At 51.6% G+C, this 24,875-nt stretch overlaps 17 protein-coding genes across 17 annotated transcripts in view; all 17 read right to left on the bottom strand.

Moving 5' to 3' along the window:
* LOC147234799 (collagen alpha-3(VI) chain-like) overlaps positions 1 to 24,875 on the bottom strand; it is a 90,860-nt gene that overhangs the window by 43,787 nt on the left and 22,198 nt on the right. The window lies entirely within an intron of this gene.
* On the bottom strand, positions 27 to 1,672 carry LOC147234821 (collagen alpha-3(VI) chain-like). Its single transcript, XM_086146054.1, has 2 exons — positions 1,021 to 1,672; positions 27 to 790 (listed from the first exon to the last, which is right to left on the bottom strand). The coding sequence occupies exons 1-2, from the start codon at positions 1,670 to 1,672 to the stop codon at positions 27 to 29; spliced, it is 1,416 nt and encodes a 471-aa protein (XP_086002180.1).
* On the bottom strand, positions 1,662 to 2,482 carry LOC147234820 (collagen alpha-3(VI) chain-like). Its single transcript, XM_086146053.1, has 2 exons — positions 2,476 to 2,482; positions 1,662 to 2,416 (listed from the first exon to the last, which is right to left on the bottom strand). Exons 1-2 carry the CDS (start codon positions 2,480 to 2,482, stop codon positions 1,749 to 1,751), a joined length of 675 nt encoding a protein of 224 aa, XP_086002179.1. The 3' UTR covers positions 1,662 to 1,748.
* On the bottom strand, positions 2,523 to 3,425 carry LOC147234819 (collagen alpha-3(VI) chain-like). The gene has a single exon (XM_086145504.1). The coding sequence runs from the start codon at positions 3,207 to 3,209 to the stop codon at positions 2,523 to 2,525; it is 687 nt and encodes a 228-aa protein (XP_086001630.1). The 5' UTR covers positions 3,210 to 3,425.
* On the bottom strand, positions 3,497 to 4,868 carry LOC147234818 (collagen alpha-3(VI) chain-like). Its single transcript, XM_086146052.1, has 2 exons — positions 4,319 to 4,868; positions 3,497 to 4,116 (listed from the first exon to the last, which is right to left on the bottom strand). Exons 1-2 carry the CDS (start codon positions 4,839 to 4,841, stop codon positions 3,497 to 3,499), a joined length of 1,143 nt encoding a protein of 380 aa, XP_086002178.1. The 5' UTR covers positions 4,842 to 4,868.
* Positions 4,997 to 6,664, bottom strand: LOC147234817 (collagen alpha-3(VI) chain-like). Its single transcript, XM_086146050.1, has 3 exons — positions 6,013 to 6,664; positions 5,183 to 5,782; positions 4,997 to 5,043 (listed from the first exon to the last, which is right to left on the bottom strand). Exons 1-3 carry the CDS (start codon positions 6,662 to 6,664, stop codon positions 4,997 to 4,999), a joined length of 1,299 nt encoding a protein of 432 aa, XP_086002176.1.
* On the bottom strand, positions 6,654 to 8,366 carry LOC147234816 (collagen alpha-3(VI) chain-like). The gene is made up of 2 exons (XM_086145507.1): positions 7,679 to 8,366; positions 6,654 to 7,408 (listed from the first exon to the last, which is right to left on the bottom strand). Exons 1-2 carry the CDS (start codon positions 8,199 to 8,201, stop codon positions 6,741 to 6,743), a joined length of 1,191 nt encoding a protein of 396 aa, XP_086001633.1. The 5' UTR covers positions 8,202 to 8,366; the 3' UTR covers positions 6,654 to 6,740.
* LOC147234815 (collagen alpha-3(VI) chain-like) lies at positions 8,489 to 9,859 on the bottom strand. The gene is made up of 2 exons (XM_086146049.1): positions 9,311 to 9,859; positions 8,489 to 9,108 (listed from the first exon to the last, which is right to left on the bottom strand). Exons 1-2 carry the CDS (start codon positions 9,831 to 9,833, stop codon positions 8,489 to 8,491), a joined length of 1,143 nt encoding a protein of 380 aa, XP_086002175.1. The 5' UTR covers positions 9,834 to 9,859.
* On the bottom strand, positions 10,011 to 11,656 carry LOC147234814 (collagen alpha-3(VI) chain-like). Its single transcript, XM_086146048.1, has 2 exons — positions 11,005 to 11,656; positions 10,011 to 10,774 (listed from the first exon to the last, which is right to left on the bottom strand). Exons 1-2 carry the CDS (start codon positions 11,654 to 11,656, stop codon positions 10,011 to 10,013), a joined length of 1,416 nt encoding a protein of 471 aa, XP_086002174.1.
* On the bottom strand, positions 11,646 to 13,240 carry LOC147234813 (collagen alpha-3(VI) chain-like). Its single transcript, XM_086146047.1, has 2 exons — positions 12,671 to 13,240; positions 11,646 to 12,400 (listed from the first exon to the last, which is right to left on the bottom strand). Exons 1-2 carry the CDS (start codon positions 13,191 to 13,193, stop codon positions 11,733 to 11,735), a joined length of 1,191 nt encoding a protein of 396 aa, XP_086002173.1. The 5' UTR covers positions 13,194 to 13,240; the 3' UTR covers positions 11,646 to 11,732.
* Positions 13,481 to 14,851, bottom strand: LOC147234812 (collagen alpha-3(VI) chain-like). Its single transcript, XM_086146046.1, has 2 exons — positions 14,303 to 14,851; positions 13,481 to 14,100 (listed from the first exon to the last, which is right to left on the bottom strand). Exons 1-2 carry the CDS (start codon positions 14,823 to 14,825, stop codon positions 13,481 to 13,483), a joined length of 1,143 nt encoding a protein of 380 aa, XP_086002172.1. The 5' UTR covers positions 14,826 to 14,851.
* Positions 15,003 to 16,648, bottom strand: LOC147234811 (collagen alpha-3(VI) chain-like). The gene is made up of 2 exons (XM_086146045.1): positions 15,997 to 16,648; positions 15,003 to 15,766 (listed from the first exon to the last, which is right to left on the bottom strand). The coding sequence occupies exons 1-2, from the start codon at positions 16,646 to 16,648 to the stop codon at positions 15,003 to 15,005; spliced, it is 1,416 nt and encodes a 471-aa protein (XP_086002171.1).
* Positions 16,638 to 18,232, bottom strand: LOC147234810 (collagen alpha-3(VI) chain-like). The gene is made up of 2 exons (XM_086146044.1): positions 17,663 to 18,232; positions 16,638 to 17,392 (listed from the first exon to the last, which is right to left on the bottom strand). The coding sequence occupies exons 1-2, from the start codon at positions 18,183 to 18,185 to the stop codon at positions 16,725 to 16,727; spliced, it is 1,191 nt and encodes a 396-aa protein (XP_086002170.1). The 5' UTR covers positions 18,186 to 18,232; the 3' UTR covers positions 16,638 to 16,724.
* LOC147234809 (collagen alpha-3(VI) chain-like) lies at positions 18,473 to 19,843 on the bottom strand. Its single transcript, XM_086146043.1, has 2 exons — positions 19,295 to 19,843; positions 18,473 to 19,092 (listed from the first exon to the last, which is right to left on the bottom strand). The coding sequence occupies exons 1-2, from the start codon at positions 19,815 to 19,817 to the stop codon at positions 18,473 to 18,475; spliced, it is 1,143 nt and encodes a 380-aa protein (XP_086002169.1). The 5' UTR covers positions 19,818 to 19,843.
* Positions 19,995 to 21,640, bottom strand: LOC147234808 (collagen alpha-3(VI) chain-like). The gene is made up of 2 exons (XM_086146042.1): positions 20,989 to 21,640; positions 19,995 to 20,758 (listed from the first exon to the last, which is right to left on the bottom strand). Exons 1-2 carry the CDS (start codon positions 21,638 to 21,640, stop codon positions 19,995 to 19,997), a joined length of 1,416 nt encoding a protein of 471 aa, XP_086002168.1.
* Positions 21,630 to 23,177, bottom strand: LOC147234807 (collagen alpha-3(VI) chain-like). Its single transcript, XM_086145500.1, has 2 exons — positions 22,634 to 23,177; positions 21,630 to 22,381 (listed from the first exon to the last, which is right to left on the bottom strand). The coding sequence occupies exons 1-2, from the start codon at positions 23,175 to 23,177 to the stop codon at positions 21,717 to 21,719; spliced, it is 1,209 nt and encodes a 402-aa protein (XP_086001626.1). The 3' UTR covers positions 21,630 to 21,716.
* Positions 23,465 to 24,824, bottom strand: LOC147234806 (collagen alpha-3(VI) chain-like). Its single transcript, XM_086146041.1, has 2 exons — positions 24,287 to 24,824; positions 23,465 to 24,084 (listed from the first exon to the last, which is right to left on the bottom strand). Exons 1-2 carry the CDS (start codon positions 24,807 to 24,809, stop codon positions 23,465 to 23,467), a joined length of 1,143 nt encoding a protein of 380 aa, XP_086002167.1. The 5' UTR covers positions 24,810 to 24,824.

Here is a 24,875-nt window from a genome sequence, read left to right as displayed (position 1 = left end):
TTTGTCAGAACGCGCCTTGGGAGTCGTCACACACGTCTGATACAGTTTTCCCTAGGGTGCGCGGGACGGGAATGTAAAAGAATGTCCGGAGCTAAACTAGTACATTGGCAATTTCTATCGCTCCCTACAGGTGACACAGACAAGGCACTTTGCCCTCTGTGACAAAGACAGTACAGGCTTGTCGACGTACCTAATACAGTTGGGGATTCTGGGGTGACGTCAATGACCACATCCTCCACGGAGGACTGGAGTTGCTGTTGCACGGTGGGCAGGTCAGTGAATTCAGAGACAGAGAGAGCGTAGGTGGGATCGTGCGATATTTTCTGCAGCTCTCTACTGTCAGAGCTTCGAGTTCCAATGGCAAAGGTCAAGACCCCCAGCTTTTTGAGAGCAGAAGCCGGCGCATCGACACTGTCAAAAGACCTCCCGCCACTCAACAGTATCAGGATCTGTGGAACTCCTTCCAGGCGCCTGCTTCCCGCAGAGGCAGTGAAGACATTATCCCTCAGGTACTGGAGCGCCGCTCCTGTGTTGAGGGGTCTCCCGCCCTTGTGCGTCAAGCCTCTAACAGTGCCAAGAACCTGGGCCTTGGTCCTGTACGTGTTGAGATAGAAGTGGACCGCTGGATCTTTGCTGTACTGAACCACTGACACGCGGTCTTTGTTGTCATCCACACTGAGTGTCTCCACTACTTTGTGGACAAAGTCTCTCATAGCTGGAAATCCGTTTCTAGTACCATCGGATCCATCCAACAAGAACACAATATCTTTTCCAGCTGGTTGTTTGTCCACTGGGGAAAACAAAATGAAGAAGGGTTTAGCTTCATGCGTCAAAAGGTTTTTGCGTTGAGGTGGCTTGAAGCTAGCCCAACTCGTAGTTGTCGCGAATTTTTGTGTCAATAATCTTTAAACTAGCGCTCTTCCACCCCCGGGTTCTATGCGGGAAGTAAAGTCACTGGCAATCTGTCTGTGCAGGTTTGCGCTAGCGTGCTACAACGTTCTCAGAGTGTAACGGTCTTACCAGTCACTGTTGGTGTCATGGGCGTGGACTTCACTGGCACAGTGCCCATTACAGAGGAGAGCTGTTCTTGGACCCTTGGGAGGTCGGTGAAGTCGGACACGGCAAGAGCGTAAGTGGGGTCGTGGGAAATGGATTGCAGCTCTCGGCCGTCTGAGCCCCTGGTTCCAATTGCAAAGGTCACGACTCCCAACTTTCTGAGGGCGGAAGCTGGTGCATCGACGCTGTCGAAAGACCTTCCGCCAGTCAACAAAATTAGCATTTGTGGGACTCCTTCCAGGCGCCTGCTTCCAGCTGAAGCTGTGAAGACATTATCCCTCAAGTACTGGAGAGCTGCTCCTGTGTTGAGGGGTCTTCCGCCCTTGTGTCTCAAAGCTCTAACATTGTCAAGGACCTCGCCTTTTTGCCTGAAGGTGTTGAGATAGAACTGGACGGCTGGATCTCTGCTGTACTGAACCACTGAGACACGATCTTTGTTGTCATCCACACTAAGTGTCTCGACTACTCTCTGGACAAAGTCTTGGATTGCTGGGAATCCAGCTCTAGTACCATCAGATCCATCTAGCAAGAACACAACATCTCTTCCTATTGGCTGTCTGTCCACTAGGGAACACAAAAATTGAGAGGAGTTAAGTTTGGCACGTGATAGACACATTGAGCGTTTGAAAGTTACACAAAGGAAAGGGAACTCATGGTGTGAGGGTTTGTGTCGGCAACGGGATAATATCGTTTTAGTCAGTGTGGCAGGCTTGAAGTGACCAGAGCGGGCGTGGACACATGACCTGGGCGTGTTTCACTTCCTTACCGGTTTCTGTGGGTGTCATGGGCGTGGCCTTTACAGGCACGGTGCTCATTACAGAGGAGAGCTGTTCTTGGACACTTGGGAGGTCAGTGAAGTCGGACACGGCAAGAGCGTATGTAGGGTCGTGTGATATCGTCTGCAGCTCTGCAGAGTCAGAGCTCTGTGTTCCAATGCCAATCACAAAGACGCCCTGCTGTTTGAGAGCAGCAGCTGGAGTGTCCACGTTATCAAAAGACCTCCCACCAGTGAGCAGGACCAAGATCTGTGGAACCCCCTGCCAGCGCCTACTGCCAGAGGAGTTTGTAAAGACGTTGTCCCTGACGTATTGCAGGGCCGCCCCGGTGTTGAGGGGTCTGCCTCCTCTGTGTCTCAGTGCTCTAACCGAGTCAGCAACATCCTCTCTGGTGGTGTAAGTATTCAGATAGAAGTGGACCTCTGCATCTCGGCTGTACTGGGCCACAGAGACACGGTCTTTGTTTGGTCCCACACTGAGTTTTTCCACCACTCTCTCAACGAAATCGCGCATGGCGGGGAAGCCATTTCTTGTGCCATCAGAACCATCCAGAAGGAAAACAACATCCTTTTTGGCCGTGTCTACTGAGAACAGAGAAGAGGTCGAGATGTAAAACCCGTGGAGCGAAACTACACCCGCAAGCTATCCATCGAGTTTGGGACGCTTTGTCAGAACGCGCCTTGGGAGTCGTCACACACGTCTGATACAGTTTTCCCTAGGGTGCGCGGGACGGGAATGTAAAAGAATGTCCGGAGCTAAACTAGTACATTGGCAATTTCTATCGCTCCCTACAGGTGACACAGACAAGGCACTTTGCCCTCTGTGACAAAGACAGTACAGGCTTGTCGACGTACCTAATACAGTTGGGGATTCTGGGGTGACGTCAATGACCACATCCTCCACGGAGGACTGGAGTTGCTGTTGCACGGTGGGCAGGTCAGTGAATTCAGAGACAGAGAGAGCGTAGGTGGGATCGTGCGATATTTTCTGCAGCTCTCTACTGTCAGAGCTTCGAGTTCCAATGGCAAAGGTCAAGACCCCCAGCTTTTTGAGAGCAGAAGCCGGCGCATCGACACTGTCAAAAGACCTCCCGCCACTCAACAGTATCAGGATCTGTGGAACTCCTTCCAGGCGCCTGCTTCCCGCAGAGGCAGTGAAGACATTATCCCTCAGGTACTGGAGCGCCGCTCCTGTGTTGAGGGGTCTCCCGCCCTTGTGCGTCAAGCCTCTAACAGTGCCAAGAACCTGGGCCTTGGTCCTGTACGTGTTGAGATAGAAGTGGACCGCTGGATCTTTGCTGTACTGAACCACTGACACGCGGTCTTTGTTGTCATCCACACTGAGTGTCTCCACTACTTTGTGGACAAAGTCTCTCATAGCTGGAAATCCGTTTCTAGTACCATCGGATCCATCCAACAAGAACACAATATCTTTTCCAGCTGGTTGTTTGTCCACTGGGGAAAACAAAATGAAGAAGGGTTTAGCTTCATGCGTCAAAAGGTTTTTGCGTTGAGGTGGCTTGAAGCTAGCCCAACTCGTAGTTGTCGCGAATTTTTGTGTCAATAATCTTTAAACTAGCGCTCTTCCACCCCCGGGTTCTATGCGGGAAGTAAAGTCACTGGCAATCTGTCTGTGCAGGTTTGCGCTAGCGTGCTACAACGTTCTCAGAGTGTAACGGTCTTACCAGTCACTGTTGGTGTCATGGGCGTGGACTTCACTGGCACAGTGCTCATTACAGAGGAGAGCTGTTCTTGGACCCTTGGGAGGTCGGTGAAGTCGGACACGGCAAGAGCGTAAGTGGGGTCGTGGGAAATGGATTGCAGCTCTCGGCCGTCTGAGCCCCTGGTTCCAATTGCAAAGGTCACGACTCCCAACTTTCTGAGGGCGGAAGCTGGTGCATCGACGCTGTCGAAAGACCTTCCGCCAGTTAACAAAATTAGCATTTGTGGGACTCCTTCCAGGCGCCTGCTTCCAGCTGAAGCTGTGAAGACATTATCCCTCAAGTACTGGAGAGCTGCTCCTGTGTTGAGGGGTCTTCCGCCCTTGTGTCTCAAAGCTCTAACATTGTCAAGGACCTCGCCTTTTTGCCTGAAGGTGTTGAGATAGAACTGGACGGCTGGATCTCTGCTGTACTGAACCACTGAGACACGATCTTTGTTGTCATCCACACTAAGTGTCTCGACTACTCTCTGGACAAAGTCTTGGATTGCTGGGAATCCAGCTCTAGTACCATCAGATCCATCTAGCAAGAACACAACATCTCTTCCTATTGGCTGTCTGTCCACTAGGGAACACAAAAATTGAGAGGAGTTAAGTTTGGCACGTGATAGACACATTGAGCGTTTGAAAGTTACACAAAGGAAAGGGAACTCATGGTGTGAGGGTTTGTGTCGGCAACGGGATAATATCGTTTTAGTCAGTGTGGCAGGCTTGAAGTGACCAGAGCGGGCGTGGACACATGACCTGGGCGTGTTTCACTTCCTTACCGGTTTCTGTGGGTGTCATGGGCGTGGCCTTTACAGGCACGGTGCTCATTACAGAGGAGAGCTGTTCTTGGACACTTGGGAGGTCAGTGAAGTCGGACACGGCAAGAGCGTATGTAGGGTCGTGTGATATCGTCTGCAGCTCTGCAGAGTCAGAGCTCTGTGTTCCAATGCCAATCACAAAGACGCCCTGCTGTTTGAGAGCAGCAGCTGGAGTGTCCACGTTATCAAAAGACCTCCCACCAGTGAGCAGGACCAAGATCTGTGGAACCCCCTGCCAGCGCCTACTGCCAGAGGAGTTTGTAAAGACGTTGTCCCTGACGTATTGCAGGGCCGCCCCGGTGTTGAGGGGTCTGCCTCCTCTGTGTCTCAGTGCTCTAACCGAGCCAGCAACATCCTCTCTGGTGGTGTAAGTATTCAGATAGAAGTGGACCTCTGCATCTCGGCTGTACTGGGCCACAGAGACACGGTCTTTGTTTGGTCCCACACTGAGTTTTTCCACCACTCTCTCAACGAAATCGCGCATGGCGGGGAAGCCATTTCTTGTGCCATCAGAACCATCCAGAAGGAAAACAACATCCTTTTTGGCCGTGTCTACTGAGAACAGAGAAGAGGTCGAGATGTAAAACCCGTGGAGCGAAACTACACCCGCAAGCTATCCATCGAGTTTGGGACGCTTTGTCAGAACGCGCCTTGGGAGTCGTCACACACGTCTGATACAGTTTTCCCTAGGGTGCGCGGGACGGGAATGTAAAAGAATGTCCGGAGCTAAACTAGTACATTGGCAATTTCTATCGCTCCCTACAGGTGACACAGACAAAGCACTTTGCCCTCTGTGACAAAGACAGTACAGGCTTGTCGACGTACCTAATACAGTTGGGGATTCTGGGGTGACGTCAATGACCACATCCTCCACGGAGGACTGGAGTTGCTGTTGCACGGTGGGCAGGTCAGTGAATTCAGAGACAGAGAGAGCGTAGGTGGGATCGTGCGATATTTTCTGCAGCTCTCTACTGTCAGAGCTTCGAGTTCCAATGGCAAAGGTCAAGACCCCCAGCTTTTTGAGAGCAGAAGCCGGCGCATCGACACTGTCAAAAGACCTCCCGCCACTCAACAGTATCAGGATCTGTGGAACTCCTTCCAGGCGCCTGCTTCCCGCAGAGGCAGTGAAGACATTATCCCTCAGGTACTGGAGCGCCGCTCCTGTGTTGAGGGGTCTCCCGCCCTTGTGCGTCAAGCCTCTAACAGTGCCAAGAACCTGGGCTTTGGTCCTGTACGTGTTGAGATAGAAGTGGACCGCTGGATCTTTGCTGTACTGAACCACTGACACGCGGTCTTTGTTGTCATCCACACTGAGTGTCTCCACTACTTTGTGGACAAAGTCTCTCATAGCTGGAAATCCGTTTCTAGTACCATCGGATCCATCCAACAAGAACACAATATCTTTTCCAGCTGGTTGTTTGTCCACTGGGGAAAACAAAATGAAGAAGGGTTTAGCTTCATGCGTCAAAAGGTTTTTGCGTTGAGGTGGCTTGAAGCTAGCCCAACTCGTAGTTGTCGCGAATTTTTGTGTCAATAATCTTTAAACTAGCGCTCTTCCACCCCCGGGTTCTATGCGGGAAGTAAAGTCACTGGCAATCTGTCTGTGCAGGTTTGCGCTAGCGTGCTACAACGTTCTCAGAGTGTAACGGTCTTACCAGTCACTGTTGGTGTCATGGGCGTGGACTTCACTGGCACAGTGCCCATTACAGAGGAGAGCTGTTCTTGGACCCTTGGGAGGTCGGTGAAGTCGGACACGGCAAGAGCGTAAGTGGGGTCGTGGGAAATGGATTGCAGCTCTCGGCCGTCTGAGCCCCTGGTTCCAATTGCAAAGGTCACGACTCCCAACTTTCTGAGGGCGGAAGCTGGTGCATCGACGCTGTCGAAAGACCTTCCGCCAGTCAACAAAATTAGCATTTGTGGGACTCCTTCCAGGCGCCTGCTTCCAGCTGAAGCTGTGAAGACATTATCCCTCAAGTACTGGAGAGCTGCTCCTGTGTTGAGGGGTCTTCCGCCCTTGTGTCTCAAAGCTCTAACATTGTCAAGGACCTCGCCTTTTTGCCTGAAGGTGTTGAGATAGAACTGGACGGCTGGATCTCTGCTGTACTGAACCACTGAGACACGATCTTTGTTGTCATCCACACTAAGTGTCTCGACTACTCTCTGGACAAAGTCTTGGATTGCTGGGAATCCAGCTCTAGTACCATCAGATCCATCTAGCAAGAACACAACATCTCTTCCTATTGGCTGTCTGTCCACTAGGGAACACAAAAATTGAGAGGAGTTAAGTTTGGCACGTGATAGACACATTGAGCGTTTGAAAGTTACACAAAGGAAAGGGAACTCATGGTGTGAGGGTTTGTGTCGGCAACGGGATAATATCGTTTTAGTCAGTGTGGCAGGCTTGAAGTGACCAGAGCGGGCGTGGACACATGACCTGGGCGTGTTTCACTTCCTTACCGGTTTCTGTGGGTGTCATGGGCGTGGCCTTTACAGGCACGGTGCTCATTACAGAGGAGAGCTGTTCTTGGACACTTGGGAGGTCAGTGAAGTCGGACACGGCAAGAGCGTATGTAGGGTCGTGTGATATCGTCTGCAGCTCTGCAGAGTCAGAGCTCTGTGTTCCAATGCCAATCACAAAGACGCCCTGCTGTTTGAGAGCAGCAGCTGGAGTGTCCACGTTATCAAAAGACCTCCCACCAGTGAGCAGGACCAAGATCTGTGGAACCCCCTGCCAGCGCCTACTGCCAGAGGAGTTTGTAAAGACGTTGTCCCTGACGTATTGCAGGGCCGCCCCGGTGTTGAGGGGTCTGCCTCCTCTGTGTCTCAGTGCTCTAACCGAGTCAGCAACATCCTCTCTGGTGGTGTAAGTATTCAGATAGAAGTGGACCTCTGCATCTCGGCTGTACTGGGCCACAGAGACACGGTCTTTGTTTGGTCCCACACTGAGTTTTTCCACCACTCTCTCAACGAAATCGCGCATGGCGGGGAAGCCATTTCTTGTGCCATCAGAACCATCCAGAAGGAAAACAACATCCTTTTTGGCCGTGTCTACTGAGAACAGAGAAGAGGTCGAGATGTAAAACCCGTGGAGCGAAACTACACCCGCAAGCTATCCATCGAGTTTGGGACGCTTTGTCAGAACGCGCCTTGGGAGTCGTCACACACGTCTGATACAGTTTTCCCTAGGGTGCGCGGGACGGGAATGTAAAAGAATGTCCGGAGCTAAACTAGTACATTGGCAATTTCTATCGCTCCCTACAGGTGACACAGACAAGGCACTTTGCCCTCTGTGACAAAGACAGTACAGGCTTGTCGACGTACCTAATACAGTTGGGGATTCTGGGGTGACGTCAATGACCACATCCTCCACGGAGGACTGGAGTTGCTGTTGCACGGTGGGCAGGTCAGTGAATTCAGAGACAGAGAGAGCGTAGGTGGGATCGTGCGATATTTTCTGCAGCTCTCTACTGTCAGAGCTTCGAGTTCCAATGGCAAAGGTCAAGACCCCCAGCTTTTTGAGAGCAGAAGCCGGCGCATCGACACTGTCAAAAGACCTCCCGCCACTCAACAGTATCAGGATCTGTGGAACTCCTTCCAGGCGCCTGCTTCCCGCAGAGGCAGTGAAGACATTATCCCTCAGGTACTGGAGCGCCGCTCCTGTGTTGAGGGGTCTCCCGCCCTTGTGCGTCAAGCCTCTAACAGTGCCAAGAACCTGGGCCTTGGTCCTGTACGTGTTGAGATAGAAGTGGACCGCTGGATCTTTGCTGTACTGAACCACTGACACGCGGTCTTTGTTGTCATCCACACTGAGTGTCTCCACTACTTTGTGGACAAAGTCTCTCATAGCTGGAAATCCGTTTCTAGTACCATCGGATCCATCCAACAAGAACACAATATCTTTTCCAGCTGGTTGTTTGTCCACTGGGGAAAACAAAATGAAGAAGGGTTTAGCTTCATGCGTCAAAAGGTTTTTGCGTTGAGGTGGCTTGAAGCTAGCCCAACTCGTAGTTGTCGCGAATTTTTGTGTCAATAATCTTTAAACTAGCGCTCTTCCACCCCCGGGTTCTATGCGGGAAGTAAAGTCACTGGCAATCTGTCTGTGCAGGTTTGCGCTAGCGTGCTACAACGTTCTCAGAGTGTAACGGTCTTACCAGTCACTGTTGGTGTCATGGGCGTGGACTTCACTGGCACAGTGCCCATTACAGAGGAGAGCTGTTCTTGGACCCTTGGGAGGTCGGTGAAGTCGGACACGGCAAGAGCGTAAGTGGGGTCGTGGGAAATGGATTGCAGCTCTCGGCCGTCTGAGCCCCTGGTTCCAATTGCAAAGGTCACGACTCCCAACTTTCTGAGGGCGGAAGCTGGTGCATCGACGCTGTCGAAAGACCTTCCGCCAGTCAACAAAATTAGCATTTGTGGGACTCCTTCCAGGCGCCTGCTTCCAGCTGAAGCTGTGAAGACATTATCCCTCAAGTACTGGAGAGCTGCTCCTGTGTTGAGGGGTCTTCCGCCCTTGTGTCTCAAAGCTCTAACATTGTCAAGGACCTCGCCTTTTTGCCTGAAGGTGTTGAGATAGAACTGGACGGCTGGATCTCTGCTGTACTGAACCACTGAGACACGATCTTTGTTGTCATCCACACTAAGTGTCTCGACTACTCTCTGGACAAAGTCTTGGATTGCTGGGAATCCAGCTCTAGTACCATCAGATCCATCTAGCAAGAACACAACATCTCTTCCTATTGGCTGTCTGTCCACTAGGGAACACAAAAATTGAGAGGAGTTAAGTTTGGCACGTGATAGACACATTGAGCGTTTGAAAGTTACACAAAGGAAAGGGAACTCATGGTGTGAGGGTTTGTGTCGGCAACGGGATAATATCGTTTTAGTCAGTGTGGCAGGCTTGAAGTGACCAGAGCGGGCGTGGACACATGACCTGGGCGTGTTTCACTTCCTTACCGGTTTCTGTGGGTGTCATGGGCGTGGCCTTTACAGGCACGGTGCTCATTACAGAGGAGAGCTGTTCTTGGACACTTGGGAGGTCAGTGAAGTCGGACACGGCAAGAGCGTATGTAGGGTCGTGTGATATCGTCTGCAGCTCTGCAGAGTCAGAGCTCTGTGTTCCAATGCCAATCACAAAGACGCCCTGCTGTTTGAGAGCAGCAGCTGGAGTGTCCACGTTATCAAAAGACCTCCCACCAGTGAGCAGGACCAAGATCTGTGGAACCCCCTGCCAGCGCCTACTGCCAGAGGAGTTTGTAAAGACGTTGTCCCTGACGTATTGCAGGGCCGCCCCGGTGTTGAGGGGTCTGCCTCCTCTGTGTCTCAGTGCTCTAACCGAGTCAGCAACATCCTCTCTGGTGGTGTAAGTATTCAGATAGAAGTGGACCTCTGCATCTCGGCTGTACTGGGCCACAGAGACACGGTCTTTGTTTGGTCCCACACTGAGTTTTTCCACCACTCTCTCAACGAAATCGCGCATGGCGGGGAAGCCATTTCTTGTGCCATCAGAACCATCCAGAAGGAAAACAACATCCTTTTTGGCCGTGTCTACTGAGAACAGAGAAGAGGTCGAGATGTAAAACCCGTGGAGCGAAACTACACCCGCAAGCTATCCATCGAGTTTGGGACGCTTTGTCAGAACGCGCCTTGGGAGTCGTCACACACGTCTGATACAGTTTTCCCTAGGGTGCGCGGGACGGGAATGTAAAAGAATGTCCGGAGCTAAACTAGTACATTGGCAATTTCTATCGCTCCCTACAGGTGACACAGACAAGGCACTTTGCCCTCTGTGACAAAGACAGTACAGGCTTGTCGACGTACCTAATACAGTTGGGGATTCTGGGGTGACGTCAATGACCACATCCTCCACGGAGGACTGGAGTTGCTGTTGCACGGTGGGCAGGTCAGTGAATTCAGAGACAGAGAGAGCGTAGGTGGGATCGTGCGATATTTTCTGCAGCTCTCTACTGTCAGAGCTTCGAGTTCCAATGGCAAAGGTCAAGACCCCCAGCTTTTTGAGAGCAGAAGCCGGCGCATCGACACTGTCAAAAGACCTCCCGCCACTCAACAGTATCAGGATCTGTGGAACTCCTTCCAGGCGCCTGCTTCCCGCAGAGGCAGTGAAGACATTATCCCTCAGGTACTGGAGCGCCGCTCCTGTGTTGAGGGGTCTCCCGCCCTTGTGCGTCAAGCCTCTAACAGTGCCAAGAACCTGGGCCTTGGTCCTGTACGTGTTGAGATAGAAGTGGACCGCTGGATCTTTGCTGTACTGAACCACTGACACGCGGTCTTTGTTGTCATCCACACTGAGTGTCTCCACTACTTTGTGGACAAAGTCTCTCATAGCTGGAAATCCGTTTCTAGTACCATCGGATCCATCCAACAAGAACACAATATCTTTTCCAGCTGGTTGTTTGTCCACTGGGGAAAACAAAATGAAGAAGGGTTTAGCTTCATGCGTCAAAAGGTTTTTGCGTTGAGGTGGCTTGAAGCTAGCCCAACTCGTAGTTGTCGCGAATTTTTGTGTCAATAATCTTTAAACTAGCGCTCTTCCACCCCCGGGTTCTATGCGGGAAGTAAAGTCACTGGCAATCTGTCTGTGCAGGTTTGCGCTAGCGTGCTACAACGTTCTCAGAGTGTAACGGTCTTACCAGTCACTGTTGGTGTCATGGGCGTGGACTTCACTGGCACAGTGCCCATTACAGAGGAGAGCTGTTCTTGGACCCTTGGGAGGTCGGTGAAGTCGGACACGGCAAGAGCGTAAGTGGGGTCGTGGGAAATGGATTGCAGCTCTCGGCCGTCTGAGCCCCTGGTTCCAATTGCAAAGGTCACGACTCCCAACTTTCTGAGGGCGGAAGCTGGTGCATCGACGCTGTCGAAAGACCTTCCGCCAGTCAACAAAATTAGCATTTGTGGGACTCCTTCCAGGCGCCTGCTTCCAGCTGAAGCTGTGAAGACATTATCCCTCAAGTACTGGAGAGCTGCTCCTGTGTTGAGGGGTCTTCCGCCCTTGTGTCTCAAAGCTCTAACATTGTCAAGGACCTCGCCTTTTTGCCTGAAGGTGTTGAGATAGAACTGGACGGCTGGATCTCTGCTGTACTGAACCACTGAGACACGATCTTTGTTGTCATCCACACTAAGTGTCTCGACTACTCTCTGGACAAAGTCTTGGATTGCTGGGAATCCAGCTCTAGTACCATCAGATCCATCTAGCAAGAACACAACATCTCTTCCTATTGGCTGTCTGTCCACTAGGGAACACAAAAATTGAGAGGAGTTAAGTTTGGCACGTGATAGACACATTGAGCGTTTGAAAGTTACACAAAGGAAAGGGAACTCATGGTGTGAGGGTTTGTGTCGGCAACGGGATAATATCGTTTTAGTCAGTGTGGCAGGCTTGAAGTGACCAGAGCGGGCGTGGACACATGACCTGGGCGTGTTTCACTTCCTTACCGGTTTCTGTGGGTGTCATGGGCGTGGCCTTTACAGGCACGGTGCTCATTACAGAGGAGAGCTGTTCTTGGACACTTGGGAGGTCAGTGAAGTCGGACACGGCAAGAGCGTATGTAGGGTCGTGTGATATCGTCTGCAGCTCTGCAGAGTCAGAGCTCTGTGTTCCAATGCCAATCACAAAGACGCCCTGCTGTTTGAGAGCAGCAGCTGGAGTGTCCACGTTATCAAAAGACCTCCCACCAGTGAGCAGGACCAAGATCTGTGGAACCCCCTGCCAGCGCCTACTGCCAGAGGAGTTTGTAAAGACGTTGTCCCTGACGTATTGCAGGGCCGCCCCGGTGTTGAGGGGTCTGCCTCCTCTGTGTCTCAGTGCTCTAACCGAGTCAGCAACATCCTCTCTGGTGGTGTAAGTATTCAGATAGAAGTGGACCTCTGCATCTCGGCTGTACTGGGCCACAGAGACACGGTCTTTGTTTGGTCCCACACTGAGTTTTTCCACCACTCTCTCAACGAAATCGCGCATGGCGGGGAAGCCATTTCTTGTGCCATCAGAACCATCCAGAAGGAAAACAACATCCTTTTTGGCCGTGTCTACTGAGAACAGAGAAGAGGTCGAGATGTAAAACCCGTGGAGCGAAACTACACCCGCAAGCTATCCATCGAGTTTGGGACGCTTTGTCAGAACGCGCCTTGGGAGTCGTCACACACGTCTGATACAGTTTTCCCTAGGGTGCGCGGGACGGGAATGTAAAAGAATGTCCGGAGCTAAACTAGTACATTGGCAATTTCTATCGCTCCCTACAGGTGACACAGACAAAGCACTTTGCCCTCTGTGACAAAGACAGTACAGGCTTGTCGACGTACCTAATACAGTTGGGGATTCTGGGGTGACGTCAATGACCACATCCTCCACGGAGGACTGGAGTTGCTGTTGCACGGTGGGCAGGTCAGTGAATTCAGAGACAGAGAGAGCGTAGGTGGGATCGTGCGATATTTTCTGCAGCTCTCTACTGTCAGAGCTTCGAGTTCCAATGGCAAAGGTCAAGACCCCCAGCTTTTTGAGAGCAGAAGCCGGCGCATCGACACTGTCAAAAGACCTCCCGCCACTCAACAGTATCAGGATCTGTGGAACTCCTTCCAGGCGCCTGCTTCCCGCAGAGGCAGTGAAGACATTATCCCTCAGGTACTGGAGCGCCGCTCCTGTGTTGAGGGGTCTCCCGCCCTTGTGCGTCAAGCCTCTAACAGTGCCAAGAACCTGGGCCTTGGTCCTGTACGTGTTGAGATAGAAGTGGACCGCTGGATCTTTGCTGTACTGAACCACTGACACGCGGTCTTTGTTGTCATCCACACTGAGTGTCTCCACTACTTTGTGGACAAAGTCTCTCATAGCTGGAAATCCGTTTCTAGTACCATCGGATCCATCCAACAAGAACACAATATCTCTTCCAGCTGGTTGTTTGTCCACTGAGGAAAACAAAATGAAGAAGGGTTTAGCTTCATGCGTCAAAAGGTTTTTGCGTTGAGGTGGCTTGAAGCTAGCCCAACTCGTAGTTGTCGCGAATTTTTGTGTCAATAATCTTTAAACTAGCGCTCTTCCACCCCCGGGTTCTATGCGGGAAGTAAAGTCACTGGCAATCTGTCTGTGCAGGTTTGCGCTAGCGTGCTACAACGTTCTCAGAGTGTAACGGTCTTACCAGTCACTGTTGGTGTCATGGGCGTGGACTTCACTGGCACAGTGCCCATTACAGAGGAGAGCTGTTCTTGGACCCTTGGGAGGTCGGTGAAGTCGGACACGGCAAGAGCGTAAGTGGGGTCGTGGGAAATGGATTGCAGCTCTCGGCCGTCTGAGCCCCTGGTTCCAATTGCAAAGGTCACGACTCCCAACTTTCTGAGGGCGGAAGCTGGTGCATCGACGCTGTCGAAAGACCTTCCGCCAGTTAACAAAATTAGCATTTGTGGGACTCCTTCCAGGCGCCTGCTTCCAGCTGAAGCTGTGAAGACATTATCCCTCAAGTACTGGAGAGCTGCTCCTGTGTTGAGGGGTCTTCCGCCCTTGTGTCTCAAAGCTCTAACATTGTCAAGGACCTCGCCTTTTTGCCTGAAGGTGTTGAGATAGAACTGGACGGCTGGATCTCTGCTGTACTGAACCACTGAGACACGATCTTTGTTGTCATCCACACTAAGTGTCTCGACTACTCTCTGGACAAAGTCTTGGATTGCTGGGAATCCAGCTCTAGTACCATCAGATCCATCTAGCAAGAACACAACATCTCTTCCTATTGGCTGTCTGTCCACTAGGGAACACAAAAATTGAGAGGAGTTAAGTTTGGCACGTGATAGACACATTGAGCGTTTGAAAGTTACACAAAGGAAAGGGAACTCATGGTGTGAGGGTTTGTGTCGGCAACGGGATAATATCGTTTTAGTCAGTGTGGCAGGCTTGAAGTGACCAGAGCGGGCGTGGACACATGACCTGGGCGTGTTTCACTTCCTTACCGGTTTCTGTGGGTGTCATGGGCGTGGCCTTTACAGGCACGGTGCTCATTACAGAGGAGAGCTGTTCTTGGACACTTGGGAGGTCAGTGAAGTCGGACACGGCAAGAGCGTATGTAGGGTCGTGTGATATCGTCTGCAGCTCTGCAGAGTCAGAGCTCTGTGTTCCAATGCCAATCACAAAGACGCCCTGCTGTTTGAGAGCAGCAGCTGGAGTGTCCACGTTATCAAAAGACCTCCCACCAGTGAGCAGGACCAAGATCTGTGGAACCCCCTGCCAGCGCCTACTGCCAGAGGAGTTTGTAAAGACGTTGTCCCTGACGTATTGCAGGGCCGCCCCGGTGTTGAGGGGTCTGCCTCCTCTGTGTCTCAGTGCTCTAACCGAGTCAGCAACATCCTCTCTGGTGGTGTAAGTATTCAGATAGAAGTGGACCTCTGCATCTCGGCTGTACTGGGCCACAGAGACACGGTCTTTGTTTGGTCCCACACTGAGTTTTTCCACCACTCTCTCAACGAAATCGCGCATGGCGGGGAAGCCATTTCTTGTGCCATCAGAACCATCCAGAAGGAAAACAACATCCTTTTTGGCCGTGTCTACTGAGAACAGAGAAGAGGTCGAGATGTAAAACCCGTGGAGCGAAACTACACCCGCAAGCTATCCATCGAGTTTGGGACGCTTTGTCAGAACGCGCCTTGGGAGTCGTCACACACGTCTGATACAGTTTTCCCTAGGGTGCGCGGGACGGGAATGTAAAAGAATGTCCGGAGCTAAACTAGTACATTGGCAATTTCTATCGCTCCCTACAGGTGACACAGACAAGGCACTTTGCCCTCTGTGACAAAGACAGTACAGGCTTGTCGACGTACCTAATACAGTTGGGGATTCTGGGGTGACGTCAATGACCACATCCTCCACGGAGGACTGGAGTTGCTGTTGCACGGTGGGCAGGTCAGTGAATTCAGAGACAGAGAGAGCGTAGGTGGGATCGTGCGATATTTTCTGCAGCTCTCTACTGTCAGAGCTTCGAGTTCCAATGGCAAAGGTCAAGACCCCCAGCTTTTTGAGAGCAGAAGCCGGCGCATCGACACTGTCAAAAGACCTCCCGCCACTCAACAGTATCAGGATCTGTGGAACTCCTTCCAGGCGCCTGCTTCCCGCAGAGGCAGTGAAGACATTATCCCTCAGGTACTGGAGCGCCGCTCCTGTGTTGAGGGGTCTCCCGCCCTTGTGCGTCAAGCCTCTAACAGTGCCAAGAACCTGGGCCTTGGTCCTGTACGTGTTGAGATAGAAGTGGACCGCTGGATCTTTGCTGTACTGAACCACTGACACGCGGTCTTTGTTGTCATCCACACTGAGTGTCTCCACTACTTTGTGGACAAAGTCTCTCATAGCTGGAAATCCGTTTCTAGTACCATCGGATCCATCCAACAAGAACACAATATCTTTTCCAGCTGGTTGTTTGTCCACTGGGGAAAACAAAATGAAGAAGGGTTTAGCTTCATGCGTCAAAAGGTTTTTGCGTTGAGGTGGCTTGAAGCTAGCCCAACTCGTAGTTGTCGCGAATTTTTGTGTCAATAATCTTTAAACTAGCGCTCTTCCACCCCCGGGTTCTATGCGGGAAGTAAAGTCACTGGCAATCTGTCTGTGCAGGTTTGCGCTAGCGTGCTACAACGTTCTCAGAGTGTAACGGTCTTACCAGTCACTGTTGGTGTCATGGGCGTGGACTTCACTGGCACAGTGCCCATTACAGAGGAGAGCTGTTCTTGGACCCTTGGGAGGTCGGTGAAGTCGGACACGGCAAGAGCGTAAGTGGGGTCGTGGGAAATGGATTGCAGCTCTCGGCCGTCTGAGCCCCTGGTTCCAATTGCAAAGGTCACGACTCCCAACTTTCTGAGGGCGGAAGCTGGTGCATCGACGCTGTCGAAAGACCTTCCGCCAGTCAACAAAATTAGCATTTGTGGGACTCCTTCCAGGCGCCTGCTTCCAGCTGAAGCTGTGAAGACATTATCCCTCAAGTACTGGAGAGCTGCTCCTGTGTTGAGGGGTCTTCCGCCCTTGTGTCTCAAAGCTCTAACATTGTCAAGGACCTCGCCTTTTTGCCTGAAGGTGTTGAGATAGAACTGGACGGCTGGATCTCTGCTGTACTGAACCACTGAGACACGATCTTTGTTGTCATCCACACTAAGTGTCTCGACTACTCTCTGGACAAAGTCTTGGATTGCTGGGAATCCAGCTCTAGTACCATCAGATCCATCTAGCAAGAACACAACATCTCTTCCTATTGGCTGTCTGTCCACTAGGGAACACAAAAATTGAGAGGAGTTAAGTTTGGCACGTGATAGACACATTGAGCGTTTGAAAGTTACACAAAGGAAAGGGAACTCATGGTGTGAGGGTTTGTGTCGGCAACGGGATAATATCGTTTTAGTCAGTGTGGCAGGCTTGAAGTGACCAGAGCGGGCGTGGACACATGACCTGGGCGTGTTTCACTTCCTTACCGGTTTCTGTGGGTGTCATGGGCGTGGCCTTTACAGGCACGGTGCTCATTACAGAGGAGAGCTGTTCTTGGACACTTGGGAGGTCAGTGAAGTCGGACACGGCAAGAGCGTATGTAGGGTCGTGTGATATCGTCTGCAGCTCTGCAGAGTCAGAGCTCTGTGTTCCAATGCCAATCACAAAGACGCCCTGCTGTTTGAGAGCAGCAGCTGGAGTGTCCACGTTATCAAAAGACCTCCCACCAGTGAGCAGGACCAAGATCTGTGGAACCCCCTGCCAGCGCCTACTGCCAGAGGAGTTTGTAAAGACGTTGTCCCTGACGTATTGCAGGGCCGCCCCGGTGTTGAGGGGTCTGCCTCCTCTGTGTCTCAGTGCTCTAACCGAGTCAGCAACATCCTCTCTGGTGGTGTAAGTATTCAGATAGAAGTGGACCTCTGCATCTCGGCTGTACTGGGCCACAGAGACACGGTCTTTGTTTGGTCCCACACTGAGTTTTTCCACCACTCTCTCAACGAAATCGCGCATGGCGGGGAAGCCATTTCTTGTGCCATCAGAACCATCCAGAAGGAAAACAACATCCTTTTTGGCCGTGTCTACTGAGAACAGAGAAGAGGTCGAGATGTAAAACCCGTGGAGCGAAACTACACCCGCAAGCTATCCATCGAGTTTGGGACGCTTTGTCAGAACGCGCCTTGGGAGTCGTCACACACGTCTGATACAGTTTTCCCTAGGGTGCGCGGGACGGGAATGTAAAAGAATGTCCGGAGCTAAACTAGTACATTGGCAATTTCTATCGCTCCCTACAGGTGACACAGACAAAGCACTTTGCCCTCTGTGACAAAGACAGTACAGGCTTGTCGACGTACCTAATACAGTTGGGGATTCTGGGGTGACGTCAATGACCACATCCTCCACGGAGGACTGGAGTTGCTGTTGCACGGTGGGCAGGTCAGTGAATTCAGAGACAGAGAGAGCGTAGGTGGGATCGTGCGATATTTTCTGCAGCTCTCTACTGTCAGAGCTTCGAGTTCCAATGGCAAAGGTCAAGACCCCCAGCTTTTTGAGAGCAGAAGCCGGCGCATCGACACTGTCAAAAGACCTCCCGCCACTCAACAGTATCAGGATCTGTGGAACTCCTTCCAGGCGCCTGCTTCCCGCAGAGGCAGTGAAGACATTATCCCTCAGGTACTGGAGCGCCGCTCCTGTGTTGAGGGGTCTCCCGCCCTTGTGCGTCAAGCCTCTAACAGTGCCAAGAACCTGGGCCTTGGTCCTGTACGTGTTGAGATAGAAGTGGACCGCTGGATCTTTGCTGTACTGAACCACTGACACGCGGTCTTTGTTGTCATCCACACTGAGTGTCTCCACTACTTTGTGGACAAAGTCTCTCATAGCTGGAAATCCGTTTCTAGTACCATCGGATCCATCCAACAAGAACACAATATCTCTTCCAGCTGGTTGTTTGTCCACTGAGGAAAACAAAATGAAGAAGGGTTTAGCTTCATGCGTCAAAAGGTTTTTGCGTTGAGGTGGCTTGAAGCTAGCCCAACTCGTAGTTGTCGCGAATTTTTGTGTCAATAATCTTTAAACTAGCGCTCTTCCACCCCCGGGTTCTATGCGGGAAGTAAAGTCACTGGCAATCTGTCTGTGCAGGTTTGCGCTAGCGTGCTACAACGTTCTCAGAGTGTAACGGTCTTACCAGTCACTGTTGGTGTCATGGGCGTGGACTTCACTGGCACAGTGCCCATTACAGAGGAGAGCTGTTCTTGGACCCTTGGGAGGTCGGTGAAGTCGGACACGGCAAGAGCGTAAGTGGGGTCGTGGGAAATGGATTGCAGCTCTCGGCCGTCTGAGCCCCTGGTTCCAATTGCAAAGGTCACGACTCCCAACTTTCTGAGGGCGGAAGCTGGTGCATCGACGCTGTCGAAAGACCTTCCGCCAGTTAACAAAATTAGCATTTGTGGGACTCCTTCCAGGCGCCTGCTTCCAGCTGAAGCTGTGAAGACATTATCCCTCAAGTACTGGAGAGCTGCTCCTGTGTTGAGGGGTCTTCCGCCCTTGTGTCTCAAAGCTCTAACATTGTCAAGGACCTCGCCTTTTTGCCTGAAGGTGTTGAGATAGAACTGGACGGCTGGATCTCTGCTGTACTGAACCACTGAGACACGATCTTTGTTGTCATCCACACTAAGTGTCTCGACTACTCTCTGGACAAAGTCTTGGATTGCTGGGAATCCAGCTCTAGTACCATCAGATCCATCTAGCAAGAACACAACATCTCTTCCTATTGGCTGTCTGTCCACTAGGGAACACAAAAATTGAGAGGAGTTAAGTTTGGCACGTGATAGACACATTGAGCGTTTGAAAGTTACACAAAGGAAAGGGAACTCATGGTGTGAGGGTTTGTGTCGGCAACGGGATAATATCGTTTTAGTCAGTGTGGCAGGCTTGAAGTGACCAGAGCGGGCGTGGACACATGACCTGGGCGTGTTTCACTTCCTTACCGGTTTCTGTGGGTGTCATGGGCGTGGCCTTTACAGGCACGGTGCTCATTACAGAGGAGAGCTGTTCTTGGACACTTGGGAGGTCAGTGAAGTCGGACACGGCAAGAGCGTATGTAGGGTCGTGTGATATCGTCTGCAGCTCTGCAGAGTCAGAGCTCTGTGTTCCAATGCCAATCACAAAGACGCCCTGCTGTTTGAGAGCAGCAGCTGGAGTGTCCACGTTATCAAAAGACCTCCCACCAGTGAGCAGGACCAAGATCTGTGGAACCCCCTGCCAGCGCCTACTGCCAGAGGAGTTTGTAAAGACGTTGTCCCTGACGTATTGCAGGGCCGCCCCGGTGTTGAGGGGTCTGCCTCCTCTGTGTCTCAGTGCTCTAACCGAGTCAGCAACATCCTCTCTGGTGGTGTAAGTATTCAGATAGAAGTGGACCTCTGCATCTCGGCTGTACTGGGCCACAGAGACACGGTCTTTGTTTGGTCCCACACTGAGTTTTTCCACCACTCTCTCAACGAAATCGCGCATGGCGGGGAAGCCATTTCTTGTGCCATCAGAACCATCCAGAAGGAAAACAACATCCTTTTTGGCCGTGTCTACTGAGAACAGAGAAGAGGTCGAGATGTAAAACCCGTGGAGCGAAACTACACCCGCAAGCTATCCATCGAGTTTGGGACGCTTTGTCAGAACGCGCCTTGGGAGTCGTCACACACGTCTGATACAGTTTTCCCTAGGGTGCGCGGGACGGGAATGTAAAAGAATGTCCGGAGCTAAACTAGTACATTGGCAATTTCTATCGCTCCCTACAGGTGACACAGACAAGGCACTTTGCCCTCTGTGACAAAGACAGTACAGGCTTGTCGACGTACCTAATACAGTTGGGGATTCTGGGGTGACGTCAATGACCACATCCTCCACGGAGGACTGGAGTTGCTGTTGCACGGTGGGCAGGTCAGTGAATTCAGAGACAGAGAGAGCGTAGGTGGGATCGTGCGATATTTTCTGCAGCTCTCTACTGTCAGAGCTTCGAGTTCCAATGGCAAAGGTCAAGACCCCCAGCTTTTTGAGAGCAGAAGCCGGCGCATCGACACTGTCAAAAGACCTCCCGCCACTCAACAGTATCAGGATCTGTGGAACTCCTTCCAGGCGCCTGCTTCCCGCAGAGGCAGTGAAGACATTATCCCTCAGGTACTGGAGCGCCGCTCCTGTGTTGAGGGGTCTCCCGCCCTTGTGCGTCAAGCCTCTAACAGTGCCAAGAACCTGGGCCTTGGTCCTGTACGTGTTGAGATAGAAGTGGACCGCTGGATCTTTGCTGTACTGAACCACTGACACGCGGTCTTTGTTGTCATCCACACTGAGTGTCTCCACTACTTTGTGGACAAAGTCTCTCATAGCTGGAAATCCGTTTCTAGTACCATCGGATCCATCCAACAAGAACACAATATCTTTTCCAGCTGGTTGTTTGTCCACTGGGGAAAACAAAATGAAGAAGGGTTTAGCTTCATGCGTCAAAAGGTTTTTGCTTTGAGGTGGCTTGAAGCTAGCCCAACTCGTAGTTGTCGCGAATTTTTGTGTCAATAATCTTTAAACTAGCGCTCTTCCACCCCCGGGTTCTATGCGGGAAGTAAAGTCACTGGCAATCTGTCTGTGCAGGTTTGTGCTAGCGTGCTACAACGTTCTCAGAGTGTAACGGTCTTACCAGTCACTGTTGGTGTCATGGGCGTGGACTTCACTGGCACAGTGCTCATTACAGAGGAGAGCTGTTCTTGGACCCTTGGGAGGTCGGTGAAGTCGGACACGGCAAGAGCGTAAGTGGGGTCGTGGGAAATGGATTGCAGCTCTCGGCCGTCTGAGCCCCTGGTTCCAATTGCAAAGGTCACGACTCCCAACTTTCTGAGGGCGGAAGCTGGTGCATCGACGCTGTCGAAAGACCTTCCGCCAGTTAACAAAATTAGCATTTGTGGGACTCCTTCCAGGCGCCTGCTTCCAGCTGAAGCTGTGAAGACATTATCCCTCAAGTACTGGAGAGCTGCTCCTGTGTTGAGGGGTCTTCCGCCCTTGTGTCTCAAAGCTCTAACATTGTCAAGGACCTCGCCTTTTTGCCTGAAGGTGTTGAGATAGAACTGGACGGCTGGATCTCTGCTGTACTGAACCACTGAGACACGATCTTTGTTGTCATCCACACTAAGTGTCTCGACTACTCTCTGGACAAAGTCTTGGATTGCTGGGAATCCAGCTCTAGTACCATCAGATCCATCTAGCAAGAACACAACATCTCTTCCTATTGGCTGTCTGTCCACTAGGGAACACAAAAATTGAGAGGAGTTAAGTTTGGCACGTGATAGACACATTGAGCGTTTGAAAGTTACACAAAGGAAAGGGAACTCATGGTGTGAGGGTTTGTGTCGGCAACGGGATAATATCGTTTTAGTCAGTGTGGCAGGCTTGAAGTGACCAGAGCGGGCGTGGACACATGACCTGGGCGTGTTTCACTTCCTTACCGGTTTCTGTGGGTGTCATGGGCGTGGCCTTTACAGGCACGGTGCTCATTACAGAGGAGAGCTGTTCTTGGACACTTGGGAGGTCAGTGAAGTCGGACACGGCAAGAGCGTATGTAGGGTCGTGTGATATCGTCTGCAGCTCTGCAGAGTCAGAGCTCTGTGTTCCAATGCCAATCACAAAGACGCCCTGCTGTTTGAGAGCAGCAGCTGGAGTGTCCACGTTATCAAAAGACCTCCCACCAGTGAGCAGGACCAAGATCTGTGGAACCCCCTGCCAGCGCCTACTGCCAGAGGAGTTTGTAAAGACGTTGTCCCTGACGTATTGCAGGGCCGCCCCGGTGTTGAGGGGTCTGCCTCCTTTGTGTCTCAGTGCTCTAACCGAGTCAGCAACATCCTCTCTGGTGGTGTAAGTATTCAGATAGAAGTGGACCTCTGCATCTCGGCTGTACTGGGCCACAGAGACACGGTCTTTGTTTGGTCCCACACTGAGTTTTTCCACCACTCTCTCAACGAAATCGCGCATGGCGGGGAAGCCATTTCTTGTGCCATCAGAACCATCCAGAAGGAAAACAACATCCTTTTTGGCCGTGTCTACTGAGAACAGAGAAGAGGTCAAGATGTAAAACCCGTGGAGCGAAACTACACCTGCAAGCTATCCATCGAGTTTGGGACGCTTTGTCAGAACGCGCCTTGGGAGTCGTCACACACGTCTGATACAGTTTTCCCTAGGGTGCGCGGGACGGGAATGTAAAAGAATGTCCGGAGCTAAACTAGTACATTGGCAATTTCTATCGCTCCCTACAGGTGACACAGACAAAGCACTTTGCCCTCTGTGACAAAGACAGTACAGGCTTGTCGACGTACCTAATACAGTTGGGGATTCTGGGGTGACGTCAATGACCACATCCTCCACGGAGGACTGGAGTTGCTGTTGCACAGTGGGCAGGTCAGTGAATTCAGAGACAGAGAGAGCGTAGGTGGGATCGTGCGATATTTTCTGCAGCTCTCTACTGTCAGAGCTTCGAGTTCCAATGGCAAAGGTCAAGACCCCCAGCTTTTTGAGAGCAGAAGCCGGCGCATCGACACTGTCAAAAGACCTCCCGCCACTCAACAGTATCAGGATCTGTGGAACTCCTTCCAGACGCCTGCTTCCCGCAGAGGCAGTGAAGACATTATCCCTCAGGTACTGGAGCGCCGCTCCTGTGTTGAGGGGTCTCCCGCCCTTGTGCGTCAAGCCTCTAACAGTGCCAAGAACCTGGGCTTTGGTCCTGTACGTGTTGAGATAGAAGTGGGCCGCTGGATCTTTGCTGTACTGAACCACTGACACGCGGTCTTTGTTGTCATCCACACTGAGTGTCTCCACTACTTTGTGGACAAAGTCTCTCATAGCTGGAAAACCATTTCTAGTACCATCGGATCCATCCAACAAGAACACAATATCTTTTCCAGCTGGTTGTTTGTCCACTGGGGAAAACAAAATGAAGAAGGGTTTAGCTTCATGCGTCAAAAGGTTTTTGCGTTGAGGTGGCTTGAAGCTAGCCCAACTCGTAGTTGTCGCGAATTTTTGTGTCAATAATCTTTAAACTAGCGCTCTTCCACCCCCGGGTTCTATGCGGGAAGTAAAGTCACTGGCAATCTGTCTGTGCAGGTTTGCGCTAGCGTGCTACAACGTTCTCAGAGTGTAACGGTCTTACCAGTCACTGTTGGTGTCATGGGCGTGGACTTCACTGGCACAGTGCCCATTACAGAGGAGAGCTGTTCTTGGACCCTTGGGAGGTCGGTGAAGTCGGACACGGCAAGAGCGTAAGTGGGGTCGTGGGAAATGGATTGCAGCTCTCGGCCGTCTGAGCCCCTGGTTCCAATTGCAAAGGTCACGACTCCCAACTTTCTGAGGGCGGAAGCTGGTGCATCGACGCTGTCGAAAGACCTTCCGCCAGTTAACAAAATTAGCATTTGTGGGACTCCTTCCAGGCGCCTGCTTCCAGCTGAAGCTGTGAAGACATTATCCCTCAAGTACTGGAGAGCTGCTCCTGTGTTGAGGGGTCTTCCGCCCTTGTGTCTCAAAGCTCTAACATTGTCAAGGACCTCGCCTTTTTGCCTGAAGGTGTTGAGATAGAACTGGACGGCTGGATCTCTGCTGTACTGAACCACTGAGACACGATCTTTGTTGTCATCCACACTAAGTGTCTCGACTACTCTCTGGACAAAGTCTTGGATTGCTGGGAATCCAGCTCTAGTACCATCAGATCCATCTAGCAAGAACACAACATCTCTTCCTATTGGCTGTCTGTCCACTAGGGAACACAAAAATTGAGAGGAGTTAAGTTTGGCACGTGATAGACACATTGAGCGTTTGAAAGTTACACAAAGGAAAGGGAACTCATGGTGTGAGGGTTTGTGTCGGCAACGGGATAATATCGTTTTAGTCAGTGTGGCAGGCTTGAAGTGACCAGAGCGGGCGTGGACACATGACCTGGGCGTGTTTCACTTCCTTACCGGTTTCTGTGGGTGTCATGGGCGTGGCCTTTACAGGCACGGTGCTCATTACAGAGGAGAGCTGTTCTTGGACACTTGGGAGGTCAGTGAAGTCGGACACGGCAAGAGCGTATGTAGGGTCGTGTGATATCGTCTGCAGCTCTGCAGAGTCAGAGCTCTGTGTTCCAATGCCAATCACAAAGACGCCCTGCTGTTTGAGAGCAGCAGCTGGAGTGTCCACGTTATCAAAAGACCTCCCACCAGTGAGCAGGACCAAGATCTGTGGAACCCCCTGCCAGCGCCTACTGCCAGAGGAGTTTGTAAAGACGTTGTCCCTGACGTATTGCAGGGCCGCCCCGGTGTTGAGGGGTCTGCCTCCTCTGTGTCTCAGTGCTCTAACCGAGTCAGCAACATCCTCTCTGGTGGTGTAAGTATTCAGATAGAAGTGGACCTCTGCATCTCGGCTGTACTGGGCCACAGAGACTCGGTCTTTGTTTGGTCCCACACTGAGTTTTTCCACCACTCTCTCAACGAAATCGCGCATGGCGGGGAAGCCATTTCTTGTGCCATCAGAACCATCCAGAAGGAAAACAACATCCTTTTTGGCCGT

Source organism: Fistularia commersonii, chromosome 4 (assembly GCF_037954325.1).
Source record: "Fistularia commersonii isolate RoL2024-O1a breed Wild chromosome 4, RoL_Fcom_v1.0, whole genome shotgun sequence".
Classification (NCBI taxonomy): Eukaryota; Metazoa; Chordata; class Actinopteri; order Syngnathiformes; family Fistulariidae; genus Fistularia; species Fistularia commersonii.
This window is presented reverse-complemented; position numbering and strand designations above follow the sequence as displayed.